A 14,191-nucleotide genomic window follows, 5' to 3' on the forward strand; every position below is an offset into this window, starting at 1 on the left:
CCCCTCACGGTGAGAGCGAGCAATGACGGCGGCAGCGCGTGCCTTCCTTTCACTTTGCCGGAAGAAAGGCCTATTATCGCGAGAGTTCCGTACTCCCGGGAACTTCCGCCAGTTCTCGGATGGCGTGAGAACGCAGATGGAGCAGCCGCTTGTGGGCGCAAGGCGGCAGTGACGTAAGTAAGATGGCGGCGGCGACTGTAGCTGTTGTGAGTGAGTCCATCTTTTCCGCAGGCCGCCCCTCGGCCGGCGGTAGCGGATCTCTGGGCTGGCCTGGGGCGCGGACGGCTTCCCAGAGGCGCGGCGGCTGCCACCCGGGCCCGTGTGAACCCTCGCCGCCTTTCGTCTCTAGTGGGGCGGGGGGTTGTGCGCTGGCAGCACCCGCCCGAGGATACCAGGTAATTGTTTTTAATAGTTATTTTTTTTTTCTGTCAACGAAAACTAATTTGTAGAGATATTGCTGTTTTAATTACAATGAGTTAAGATTTCAAAAAGATAGTAGGTATTAAGAAAATTGTGAGCAATCGCTCACATACTCTAGGTGATTGAAGGTACTTGGATATAGGTCTGTTGGGTTGCTAGTTCATCTCTTCCTTATGGGTCTTATCAATTTGCATGCATTTTTCTAATTTGATAAAAACTTAGCTTCCTGAGGAATCTCCAGACTGCCTTCCAGAGTGGCTGAGCCAGTTTGTATTCCTACCAACAGTGAATAAGTGTACCTATTTCGCCACATGCTTCCCAGCACTTGAAGTTTTCTGGTTATTTTTGTAATGGCCATTCCAGTAAGTGTGAAATGGTATTTCACTGTAGTTTTGATATGCATTTCCCTGACAGCTAGTGAAGTTGAGCATTTTTTCTTATTGCTTTTTAGCCATTTGTATTTCCTCTTTGGGCAAGTGTCTGTCCACGTCTTCTAGCCGTTTTATCCCTGCAGATTGTATTGAGATATATTCATATACCGTATAATCCATCCAAAGTATATAATCTGTGTCTCACAGTATAATCACCTAGTTGTGCAATCATCATCACATTCAATTTTCAACCATTTTCATTGCTCCAAAATGAAAACTAATAGACATAAAAAAGAAAGCCTATTTATATTTCCTGTTTGGAAAAGTGTTTATCCATGTCTTTTGCCCATTCTTTAATTAGGTTGTCTTTTTGTTGTTGAGTTGTAGGGTTTCTTTATTTATTCTGGATATTAAACCCTTATTGGATAAGTAGTTTCTGAATACTTTCTCCCACTGAGTAAGCTGCCTTTGTATTTTCTTGATGGAGCCCTTTGATTTCTTTCATTGCTTTTGCTTTGGGTGTAAGGTACAGGAAACCACTTCCTACCACATGATCTTTAAGATATTTCCTACATTTTCTTCTAAGTTTTATGGTCCTTGCTCTAATGTTTTATGTCTTTGATCCATGTTAATTTCTGTGTAACAAACGAGATAGGGATTCTCTTCCTTTCTTTTGGATATGGATATCCAGTTTTTCTGGCACCATTTGTTGAAGATGCTGTTCTGTCCCACTGGGTGGACTTGGCTGCCTAATCAGAAATCAATTGACTGGAGGTGAGAGGGTCTTTTCTGAACTTCTGATTCAATTCCATTGGCCAGTATGTCTATCCTTAGGTCAGTACTATGCTGTTTTGACCACTGTTGCTTTTTATTATGTTTTAAAGTCAGGAAGTGTGAGACCTCCAAATTCATTTTTCTTTCTCAAGATGCTTTGACCTGTTTAGGGCACGTTGCCCTTTCAAATAAATTTTATTATTGGTTTTTCTTTGTCTACAAAGCCAGCTATGGGGGTTTGTATTGATATTGTGTTGAATCTGTAGATCAATTTGGGTAGAACTGACATCTTAGTGACATTTAGCCTTCTACTCCGTGAACACAGAATGTCTTTCCATTTGTTTAGGTCTTCTTTGATTTTTTTTTTTTTTTAAGCAATGCTTTGTAGTTTTCTGTGTGCAAGTAAGTCCTTTTCATCCTTGATTAAGTTTGTTCCTAGATATTTGAATCTTTTAGTTGCTTTTGTAAGTGGAATTTTTTTCTTTACTACCTCCTTGGATAGCTCATTACTAATATATAGAAACACCATTGATTATTGTATGTTGATCTTGTATCTTGCTGCTTTGCTGAACTTGTTTATTAGCTCAAGTTGCTTTCTTGTGTTTTTCTCAGAATTTTCTAACTACAGGATCAGGTCATCTGCAAATAGTGAATGTTTGACTTCTTCCTTTCCAATTTGGATGCCTTTTATTTCTTTTTTTTTGCCTAATTGTTCCAGCTAGAATTTCCAGCACGATGCTCAATAACAGTGGGGAGAGTGGGCACCCTTGTCTTGTTCCAGATCGTAGACAGAAGGCTTTCAGTCCCTATTGAATATGATATTAGCTTTGGCTTTTTCATATATGACTTTTATCATGTTGAGGAAATTTCCTTCAGTTCCTATCTTTCAAGGTGTTTTTGTAAGAAAGGATATTTGATTTTTGTTCCACATCAATCAAGATGATCCTGTGGTTTTTCTTCTTTGATTTGTTAATGTGGTGCATTATAGTAATTGATTTTCTTGTCTTAAACTCCTATGCATACCTGGGGTAAAAACCACTTATGGTGTGTAGTTCTTTTACTGTGCTGTTATTGCAAGTATTGTTTTGAGGATTTTTGCATCTATATTCATTGGAGAGATTTATCTGAAGTTTTATTTTCATGTAGTATTTTTGTCTGGCTTTGGTATTAGGGTGATGTTGACTTCATAGTATGAGTTCTGTGGCATTCCCTCCTCAATTTTTTGGAAGAGTTTGAGCAGGACTGGTAGTCTTATTGCAATGCTTGTTAGAATTCACCTGTGAAGCCATCTGGTCCTAGACTTTTCTTTGCTGGGAGATTTTTAATTACTGATAAAGTATCTTTTCTTGTGATTGTTTTTTTGGAAGTCTTCTATTTCTTCTGTTGTCAGTGTAGGATGTTCATGTGTTTCTACGAAGTTGTCCAGTTCACCTAAGTTCTCTAGTTTTTTGGCATACAGTAGCTCATAGTATCCTCTTGTGATCTCTTTTATTTCTGTGGGTCAGTTGTAACATCCGCCTCTCATTTATGATTTTATTTATTTGCATCCTCTCTTTTTCTTTGTCAAGCTAACTAAGGGTCCATCGTTTTAATGATTTTCTCTGGGAACCAACTTCTGGTTTTGTTGATTTTCTTTTTTTGTTGTTCTAAAATTTCATTTATTTCTGTTCTAATCTTTGTTATTTCACTCCTTCTGTGTACTTTTGGTTTACTTTGCTGTTGTTTTTCTAATTCCTCCAGATGTGTAGTTAAGTCTTTGATTTTAGCTCTTCTTTTCAATGTAGGCATTTAGGGCATTAAATTTCTCTCTTAGCACTGCCCTCGCTGCATCCCATAAGTTTTGATATGTTGTGTTTTCATTTTCATTTGTCTCATGATTTTCACTGACTTCTCTTGTAATTTCTTCTTTGACCCACTGTTGAAGAGAGCCTTGTTATAGCCTCCATAACTATGTGAATTTTCCAGTTCTCCTCCTCCTATTGCGTTCCAGCTTCATTCTATTATGAGCAGAGAAAGGGCTTTGTATAATTCCAGTCTTTTAACATTTATTGAGACCCGATTTGTGACCCAGCATGTGGTTTATCCTGGAGAATGACCTGTGAGCACTTCAGAAGAATGTATATCCTGCTGTTTTGGGGTGTGGTGTTCTATAATGTCTGTTAAGTCTAGTTCATTTATCATATTATTCCAGATCTGTTTTCTTATTGAGCCTCTTTCTAGGTGCTCTATCCTGTGATGAAAGTGGTGTATTGAAGTCTCCAATTATTATTGTAGAAATGTCTATGTCTCCCTTCAGTGTTGCCAGTGTTTGCCTCATGTATTATTGGGCACCCTGGCGAGGTGCATAAATATTTGATTATTCTTTCTTCTTGGTGGATCACCTCTTTTATTAATATATACTGTCCTTTTTTGTCTCTTTTACCACAATTGTGGCCAAGGATCATGTTGCTTTATCCATTCCACTAGTCTGTGTCTTTGATTGGGGAGTTTAATCCATTAGCATTCAATATTATTACTGTAAAAGCAGTACTTTCAACCATTTTATCCTTTACATTTTATGTCATATCTTATTTTTTGCTCTCTATTTACCCTTTTAGTTACCTGTACTGATATTCTTCACTTCTACACTCCTCTGTCTCCTGTGTTTTTCTTTCAGCTTGTAGCACTCCTTTCAGTATTTCTTGTAGAGCAGGTCTCTTAATGGACTCTCTCAGTTTCTGTTTATCTGTGAATATTTTAAACTCTTCCCCATTTTTGAAGGACAGTTTCACTGGATATAGAATTCTTGGCTGACAGTTTTTTTCTTTCAGTATCTTAAACATATCATACCACTGCCTTCTTACCCGCAGGGTTTCTGATGTGAAATCTGCAGTTAAGTTTCTCAGGTTTTCCTTGCATGTCCTGGATTGCATTTCTCTTGCTGCTTTTAGAATTCTGTCTTTGTCTTGGCATTTGTCAGTGTGATTAGTACGTCTCTTGGAGTAGGTCTATTCAGATTTATTCTGCTTGGGGTACATTTCACTTCAGAAACCCTTCCAGTAGAACTGATCCATGTGCAGTCCACCTGAATAGCTGAGGATCCAGAAATCTTCAGGCCATGCAAAATGGACATGTGATGGAAGGAAAGAAACAATCAGCACAGACTCATAATGTCAAATCCCATGGCTTGAATGTGCATATGTCCACTGGGTATTAAAATACTTTCTATTCCAGGGACTCTGGGTAGAGGACACCTTGTTCTCAACTCCCTTTTTACTTTTACTCTGACATAACAAAGGTATATTTTATAAAAACCTGTTGAACTGAGACCAAAGCTGGAGACATAATTGGCTTTAGAGCAACATTAGAGCAAAACTTGCCTTTATTATGTGGAATAAGCCATTTTGTACTGCTTTAGTTTAAAGCTAGACTAAATAATCTTAGCAGTTGTGTATTGGGAACCTCATTACCTAATTTTGTGTCATTTGCCCTAGACAAGAACTTTAATTATTGCTTACTAGGTAAATAATGTTTGTGATGTGTCTGTAACCTTATTTTTTTTACCTTTCTTGCCCCACCTTTTGGTAAAGTAGGCATTTTCAATCCTTCACTGCCGGGGCCAGGTTCATTCCTGCGAGTTGTGTCCCACATCACTATGGAGATTCATTACCCTGGAATTCATGTCTCACATGGCACGGGGTGGGGGAGGTTAACAAATATTGTTTGCCAGATTGGGCTTAGAGAGAGAAAGGCCACATCTGAGCAACAAAAGAAGTTCACTGGAGGTGCCTCTTAGACATAATTGTAGAAAGGCTTAACCTCCCATTTACAGCCCTAAGTTTCAGAAGAGCAAGCCTCAAGTCAAGGGCCTGATTTCTTAAGTGGGTTCCTAATTTCACGTAATATATGTTCTGTCCCAAGATAAACAGTTTCTCACATTATCGCCTCTTAGTTGTACAATCACCATCACTGTAACTTTAAACACTTACGATATAAAACATCCCAGAGTTCTTGTCATCCACTAATTATTCATCCCTAGTATTAGTGTAGTGCCAGTAACATATTCCTGTTAAATATAGTCTATAATATGTAATGGGTAGTTTGCCCATGTACCACTCTTTTGTTAACTCTTTGTACCAGTGTCATACCTTGTAACTATACCATGCTAACACTTATTTATGTTTGTAGTGCTACTCTGTGGGATACATGCCTTTAAACAACCATTTACGAACATGTTTGCCTTCAGTACGTCACTGATACTTATAATCCCATTAATGAGCCATAATCACACCTGACCATTCCCCATACCATTAAGTTCACCCTCATTATCATATCTGTACATTTTAGACTTACCATTCCCCCTTCACTAGCTTCTGTCTGTCTCTAGGTCCCCTGTATTCTACATTATAATAAACTTATTTTTCATCTTTCATGTTGTTCACATTAGTGGTAACATACAACATCTCTCCTTTTGTTTCTGGCTTATTTAAGTCAGCATTATGCCTTCAAGATTCATCCATGTTTGGTATGTTCCAAGACCTTGTTCCTTCTTATTGCTGCATAGTATTCCATCATATGTATGTACCATATTTTGTTTATCTGCTCATCTGTTGAAGGACACTTGGATTGTCTCCATCTTTTGGCAATTGTCAGCAATGCTTCTACTAATACCAGTGTGCAAATACCGATTCCTGTTACTGCTTTCAAATCTTCTGGGTGTACAGAGAGACGTGACATTGCTGGATCATAGGGTAACTTGATATCTAGTTTTCTGAGGAACTGCTAAACTGTCTTCCGCAGTGGCTGTGCCATTTTACAGTCCCACCAGCAATGAATGAGTTCCAGTTTCTCCACATCCTCTCCAGCATTTGCAGTTTCCTGTTTAATGGCAGCCATTTTATTGCTGTGAGATGATATCTCATTGTGGTCTTGATTTGCATTTCCCTAATAGCTAGTGAATATATACATTTTTTCTTCTGTTTTTTAGCCACACAGTGGCCGTTCTTCTCTCTGTGAACAAAGCCTGGAACCCACAATGTGAAAACAAGTTGGATAAACCCTTCATTGTGGAGGATGCAAGGATGGGGGACCAGCAACTGGGCCAGGAGCATCTTTTATGGCTTTTGAAGCTGTGTTTTCTTGATTCAGCACTTGCCTGGTTAATGTAGCCCTTTAACGGTTTTCTGTAGTTATGAGGAAGGTTACTGTCTTTAAAATTCCTCTGCTGCTTTTACTTAGTGGGGTTGGAACAATGGCAACTTCAGAGGTGGTTCACAGCAATCTGAAGTACCTAATCAAAGGTAGAGATCTGTGATCCGAAAACACACCCCCAGTGTTTGGAGGACAAGTTGGGAGAGTGTTTGGAAGAATGATTCTGAAAGCACTAGGAACTGACTGCATTTCAGCTTAAAGCAATAGCTTAGTAATGTGTTATGTCAGATGCAGTAATGGATGAGGCAGGTAGAGTCACCTCCCATGGGGTTGATCTGGTAAATGCTCAGATGTTTACTGACTGATGGGGTAGATGCTCAAAGGGACCTCAGAAATACTGTTCTCAGGAAATATGTGGAGGAAATTGACCTTTATCATCAGGGTTAGTATGAGGATTAAACTTTTAAAAATATGTAATTCCCCAAGTATAGTTAATACAACCATTGTTTCCCTGGTCTTCAGGTACAAATGAGTAAGTTAATCCTACCTCTGTTTATGACACATTATCATTATTCATCCATGAAATGCATGTAATTATTAATGATGTTTTAGAGGAGAATTTCCATGATACACATCAGTTCACATATATAAATAATAAAATATGGGATGTTACAGCTGATGATGATTAATACATGAAAAAGACTTCAGCTATCCCTTCACAAAAATATCAGTGAGCAAATAGATTTTGTTCCAAATCTCTTCATTCTATATCTTCTGAGCCTTCTAATACTATGAGGTTTGTGGGACATGACTGATATTATGACCCATATACTTCTGCTGTTTTCTGATGCAGGAATTTTGTTGATTAGGTTTGCATGATGGGAGCCATTGAGCCTCCAAATTGATCATGACCTTGAATAGGTCTACCCCATAATTAAATATAAAGTTTATTGGTTAATATCCAAATCCATTGGGGTGAAATACAGAACTTTGTGTTGAGGGTGTTACATTGTTTTACATAACATGTGAAAGAACCAAGATGACTTAGGGCAAGTGAACCCAGAAGGGCAGGTACAGGTTAGAGCAGGGTGAGAATGAGAGTCCAGAGGACAGGGATGGATGTTGGAGAACCAATGCTAGTGCATCAACCAAGCATAATTATATCTGAGGAATTCCAGACTGCTTTCTCTGATGACAGAGATCTAATACCATATGAGACATGGGTCAGGAGTTCCTATGTTTTGGAAACAGAGAATTATTAAAAGTCCCTGAACACCATGAGATACTTAATATATAACAGTCAGTGATTTTCATGTACTTATTTGTAAAATGAAGGTATTCATATCTTCATTATTTGCTAGAGAAGCCAGGACCTCTTATGTCTTGACCCTAGGAAAGGAGAAATCTCCCCTTACTTCTCTTGGAGCACACTTCATGTTCATATTGATTGGACTGTGTTTACTCCCAGGTGAAAAGTTTGGAATGCATGGCAGGTGGGTCTGGGAATTGTGGTCAAGACTTGTGTCTGAAGGCTTCTATCTTTTTTCTCAGCTTTGCTCACCTACTGCTTGTCTGGTGTAGTGAAAGTCCAAAGGAAGACAGTTGTCAGCTGAGCTATTAACAATGCAACCACGGGTGAGTAAGGAGTTCAGCTGAAGTTGCACCACTACTGCCAGCACATGGGGAGGTTTCTTCTATTAGCATAAACATTCTGAGTCCATTCATGAGCTATTAAAGGATCTGAGCTTCAGTTTAGTTTATCCAGACTCTAGAATAGTTATGGTAAGTTTGGGCTCATCAATAAGTAATGTTCCCAACATTACGGTAGTTTGTTCCAGCCTCTATTAAGGGTGTGTATTCTTTTAAGGGATGAATAATGTTTTCTTTTTCTCACCCAGCCTGTGGCCTCATTGGAGAAATAATGCCTTCATGGATCGTATCAGTGCCTGAAGTTGGCTTAGGCACGCAGTGAACATAGGTGATAGAGATAAGAGCAGAATTTAACAGTCAGTGGGAGGCTGATGTTTCGGCAGGTGCTTTCAGTTAATCCAGCTTTACACGTGCTGGGGTATAAGACTGCATTGTTGACCAGAGCACTCGAGAAGGTTCGGAAATAAAAGTAAATGAGAAATCGTTTATTTTCCCCAATTTAAATTTTCTTAAAGTGTTGATAGACTGTATTTGCACATTTCTTGAAATACTCAAAAAAAGAAACCTAAATTTTCTTACAAATAGTGTTCCCAGTTTCTCAAGTTCAATTTCTGTAAATGAACTTTATTCAAATTTTATAAATGGATGCAATATATAAGAAGTATTGTTTCCTTAGGTCGAATAAAATTTATGGTACTGAAAATTTCTCAAGATTTGAAGAGACCAGAGGTGATGAAGGGGCTTCTTTTAATCTTGAACAGACAGATGAGATGATGATTTAAAAAGAAAAATGAATACTAGTGTTGTAGGCCCCAGAAAATATTGAGAATGGGAGGTCTTCTGCCACAGGAATGGTCAGATGAGGGCCATCTTTCAGTACAGCTGTCTCAGTGGTCCCTGACTTGTGATCTTGCACCAGCTGTACTTAACATTATCATGAACAACTGAGTTATGTAGAATTGAGGGAGGCAGCACTTACTGATCCAGAGTCCTGTATGAAACCTTTTCAGTTCTGCAGAATTCTAGATATTGCTTCAAAGTTCCCTCCACATTAATAAATAGACCAGTGAATTGAATTTAGATAGAAAGTGCTCACACATGAGCACATCGGATCTGTTCAAATGGATAACATAATGTTAAACTGTGTTATAAATGAGAGGAAAGTGAGGTCATCCAAATATGGGAATAATCTAACCCTGGTCAATTTTTACAAGTGATATATCATGGATAGTTCTTGCTTTATGATGACTATAGTTTTACCAGAAATTGGTGGAAAGTATTTTATTTATGGATGCTCTCGGGCAAGTATTATAATCAGCCTCAGAAAGTCGTGATTACCAGTCTTTTGGGAAATTTCCAGGTTCATATCACACCATATGTCATGTAATAATCCTTTACAATGGAGTTGTATATATTTAGAATGTTTATGTGTCTGTGAGTGTATCTGAAAGGCAGTTGGCAGTTGAGCATTGAGATTGAACTTACTGGACCTCCAAACACATTTTCAGCTTTATAGATAGTCTCTGCTTCCTCAGTGCTGTCATTTTGAGGTCTTCATTAAGGATGGCCTTGTGTGAACACAAATTTCTGTGGTATGTTAGGAATTAATGACCTTCAAAGATGTAGCTATAGACTTCACCCAGGAAGAGTGGGCATTGCTAGACACATCCCAGAGAAAGCTGTTCAGAGAAGTGATGCTGGAGAATGTCAGTCATCTGGTCTCAGTGGGTGAGTCTCTGAAAATTTACCTATTATTGATATGTATCTGTCAATCATCTATCTTATCTGTCTACCTACTAACTACCTGTGTAGCTATCATCTATCATATATCATTTTCTTTTATTTTTTTATTTCAAGTACCTAGGTCAGCTTCTCCATATTGTTGTATAATTTTCTTATATTCTTTATATATGTTTATATTTTATATTGCAAATACATTTAAATTATTTTACATTATTTTATAATGCTTTCAACCAACTAAGTGAAATGTGTTTTGTTGCTCTTTACTTATATCTAGTTCACCCCCAAAAATTTAAACTTCTTGACCACAACTTAATTTCTTTCTTGAATCTCAATCTCCAACATCAGAGCAGTGCTAGGAAGCCAATGAATAACTTCTGAATTGATAAATAAGGGACTGTACATTTTGAAATTATTCTGCTCTAAGGACTGTGCCAAGGCTTCACAACACAATAGTAAAAATACCACATATATCATTTTCCACATAGAATTTAGATTCTTTGGAGTTTGTGCTTATTGGATTATTTTTGAAAATAATAATCAATTGTGGAAACAATTTCTCCCCATTTGGAATATGGAGGATTCTGCTGTCTCTCTTTGAACTTGTGCATGGGCAGCAACAATGAGAGGTCCCCTGTATAATGAGAGCAAGATCAAGAGTTACCCTTTGCTGGTGAAACATTGTAAATGTTCTGTATTCGAAGTATACTTGTGTATATTTTGCCTTACTAACTTTTCAGTGCTTATCTTTTTCTGTGATAGCCTGCCATGGACTTGATAATACACTATTAACACTTAACTTAAATTCCAGGTATCTTTTTTCCTACAAACAGGATTTCAGGTCTGCAAATCAGATGTGTTTTCCCAGTTGGCACAGGGAGAGGCAGTGTGGAGAGAAGGAATGGAATTTCTCCAAAACCAGAGTTCAGGTGTGTTCTAGCAACCTGTGCATCAGTAGTGGAGGGGCCTTGTCAGTATGTGGTTAGGTCCCTGGAAATATCAACTTCAGGTTTCCTTAATTGAGTTATGATTTCTGAAATGTAGGTGAGGATATTGGGAAACTTTTCTTTTATATATGGTCATTATTCTATAAACTTATCAAAGCTCTACTCAAGTGTTTTTAACTTTGTGAAGGGGATATTCTTGTACTGTTGGAACTAAACTTTCATATAATGAATCTTGTTTTTGTCTTACTCTTGGCAGATTTTTCCTATTTTTACCTCCCTGATATCCCAACTTCCTTTTATTTTTCTCATATTTCAGTCTTGAAAATCTCTGATTTTTATCATTCTATAATGTTTTCTTCTGCCTAGAGTATTCCTTAATTTGATATTATTTCTCAACCAAGTGTCAATGTTTGAGACGTATTGACAGGGATATTTTGGACTTCCATGTTTTTATTCCAATAATGCTACTCTAACAATTTATATTTTTTCCCCAAATAATTATAGGCATGAAAATTGCCTGTAAAAAGCAAGAGATGATATTAATGCAACTTACCTATAGGAACAATTCTGAGGACATATCATTGGTAAGCTTCATTGATGTGAAACCTAGTTTTCCAAATAAATGCCTGGAGATTGAATAAATGAGGAATTCGGTACAGTCACCTAGCTGTAATTAATGTTGGAGTTAAAAACTAATCCAGCAAAATCTGTGATATTTGGAATTTAGGGAAATATTAAACTGAACTCTGAGTTCTTATAAAAGATTATTGCATAAACATGGTTCATATATAAACTTAGAAACATGATGTTCAAAATTGGATAGCTCTGCAATTGGGATGGTGCAATTAGAGAAAACGGCCATGCAAAGGTGAATAATTTGTGCATAAAACTAAAATAGGAAAGATTTTAATTGGAGACTTGCTGAAGGATTTATCAATTTATATGTGGGGAAATGAAGCAATGAATGTATATGGACAAATGCTTGACACTCTCTTATCTAATTCCCTATAGCATATAGCTCACACTCAAAAGAATTCCTTTAAATGTGATCATTTGCAAGAAGATTCTACCCTCAGATCCTCAGTGACTCAACATGCGTTAATTCCCATGAGAAAGAAACCATATTTAAGCAAACCACTTGGAAAAATCCTCACTAACCAGTCATCTTTTAATCAACATAAGCAGATTCACATGAGAAGTAAATCCTATGAGTGCTGTCGAACTGCTAAATCCTTTATTAAAAGCGCTGGGCGCAGACAGTACAATAGAACTCAAACTGGAGATAACCCATACAAATGCATTCTATGTGGGAAAGCATTCATTAGATTTATTGACTCTAGACGACACGACAGAAGTCATAATGGAGACAAACCCTATGAATGCAATGCATGTGGAAAAGCCTTCATTGATTGTTCTACCCTTAGACGACATGAGAGAACACACACCAGAGGGAAACATGAATGCCATATTTGTGGGAAAGCCTTCAGTCAATCTTATTATCTTAGGCATCATGAGAGAACACACACTGGAGAGGAATGTCCTGAATGTCATCTGTGTGGAAAAACCTTCAGTCATTATTCTTATCTCAGCCAACATGAGAGAACACACACTGGAGAGAAACCCTATGAATGTCATACATGTGGGAGGGCCTTCATTGGTTGTTCTCCCCTCAGACGACATGAGAGAACTCACACTGGAGAGAAACCCTATGAATGTAATCTGTGTGGGAAAACCTTCAGCCAATATTCTCAACTTAGACAACATGAGATAACGCACACTGGAGAAAAACCCTATGAATGCCTTATATGTGGGAAAGCCTTCAGTCGATATTCTCATCTTAGACAACATGAGAGAACTCACACTGGAGAGAAACCCTATGAATGTCATACATGTGGGAAAGCCTTCAATGATTGTTCTGCCCTCAAACGACATGAGAGAACCCACACTGGAGAGAAACCCTATGAATGTCACATGTGTGGGAAAACCTTCATTGCTTGTTCTGCCTTGAGACAACATGAGAGAACACACACTGGAGAGAAACCCTATGAATGCCGTACGTGTGGGAAAGCCTTCATTGATATCTATGCCCTCAGACGACATGAAAGAACTCACACTGGAGAGAAACCCTATGAATGTAATCTATGTGGGAAAGCCTTCACTCAACCTTCTAATCTTCAACAACATGAGAGAACACACACTGGAGAGAAACCCTATAAATGCTATACATGCGGGAAAGCCTTCATTGATTGTTCTACCCTCAGACGACATGAGCGAACTCACTCTGGAGAGAAACCCTATGAATGCCATACATGTGGTAAAGCCTTCAGTCGATATTCTCATCTTAAACAACATGAGAGAACACACACTGGAGAGAAACCCTATGAATGCCATCTATGTGGGAAAATCTTCAGTCAATATTCTAATCTTAGACAACATGAGAGAACACACACCTGAAGAGAAACTTTATAAATGCCATGCATGTGGGAAGGCCTTCATTCTTCTACCTTCAGACAACATGAGAGAACTTAAACTGGAGAGAAAACCCATGAATGTCATCTACTTGGGAAAGCTTTTGTTCATATGCTTCTGCCCTTAGGCAACATGAGAGAATCCACATTGGACAGAAGCCATAAGAATGGCATATGGGAACACCTTACTTTTTCTAAACTTAGACAACATGAGATCATTCAAACTTGAGAGGAAAACTATGAATGTCATCAGTGTAGGGAAGCCTTCAGTCAATATTCTGATCTTAGATGGAATGAGAGAACTCACACTACACATCTGGAATATGGAAGAGATTTCAGCCATAGTGCTAACCTTTAAACACATCAGAGAACTCACATACTGAAGAGATGCTATGTAATCAATACAGTAGTGCCTTTAGTCATCAGTACTATTTCAGTTAATATAAGGAAACATATACAGGAAAGAACCCATATGTCATCTTTGGAGCAAAGCCCTTAGTAGTTGGTCTGATGATATGCCTATTAGAGAACTCACAATATACATCTAATGGAAGCTGAAAGTCCTCATCTACAGCTCTGATAAGCAAGCCAGAAAAATTACATGTGAGGAATTCTGTGTACTCAATATGAGTGCCTTAATTTGTAATTTATCCTTTAAATAAAAAGGGTGGGCTCCATAGGAATGAATCAC

The 14,191-nt window shown here is 38.0% G+C and overlaps 1 protein-coding gene across 1 annotated transcript; it reads left to right on the top strand.

Moving 5' to 3' along the window:
• The first annotated feature begins 178 nt into the window (after positions 1–178).
• On the top strand, positions 179–13,629 carry LOC119520088 (zinc finger protein 596-like). Its single transcript, XM_037817846.1, has 6 exons — positions 179–395; positions 6,532–8,330; positions 9,947–10,073; positions 10,919–11,014; positions 11,537–11,616; positions 12,044–13,629. Exons 2-6 carry the CDS (start codon positions 8,319–8,321, stop codon positions 13,484–13,486), a joined length of 1,758 nt encoding a protein of 585 aa, XP_037673774.1. The 5' UTR covers positions 179–395; positions 6,532–8,318; the 3' UTR covers positions 13,487–13,629.
• The last annotated feature ends 562 nt before the right edge of the window (positions 13,630–14,191 follow it).

This window comes from Choloepus didactylus, chromosome 24, assembly GCF_015220235.1.
Source record: "Choloepus didactylus isolate mChoDid1 chromosome 24, mChoDid1.pri, whole genome shotgun sequence".
In the NCBI taxonomy this organism is placed as follows: Eukaryota; Metazoa; Chordata; class Mammalia; order Pilosa; family Megalonychidae; genus Choloepus; species Choloepus didactylus.

Bases quoted from the DNA above. Each gene is read 5' to 3' on its own strand.
- LOC119520088 (XM_037817846.1), top strand. The intron at 10,074-10,918 runs GTGAGTCTCTGA...TCCTACAAACAG, and splicing joins CAGTCATCTGGTCTCAGTGG to GATTTCAGGTCTGCAAATCA. The intron at 11,617-12,043 runs GTAAGCTTCATT...AATTCCCTATAG, and splicing joins ATTCTGAGGACATATCATTG to CATATAGCTCACACTCAAAA.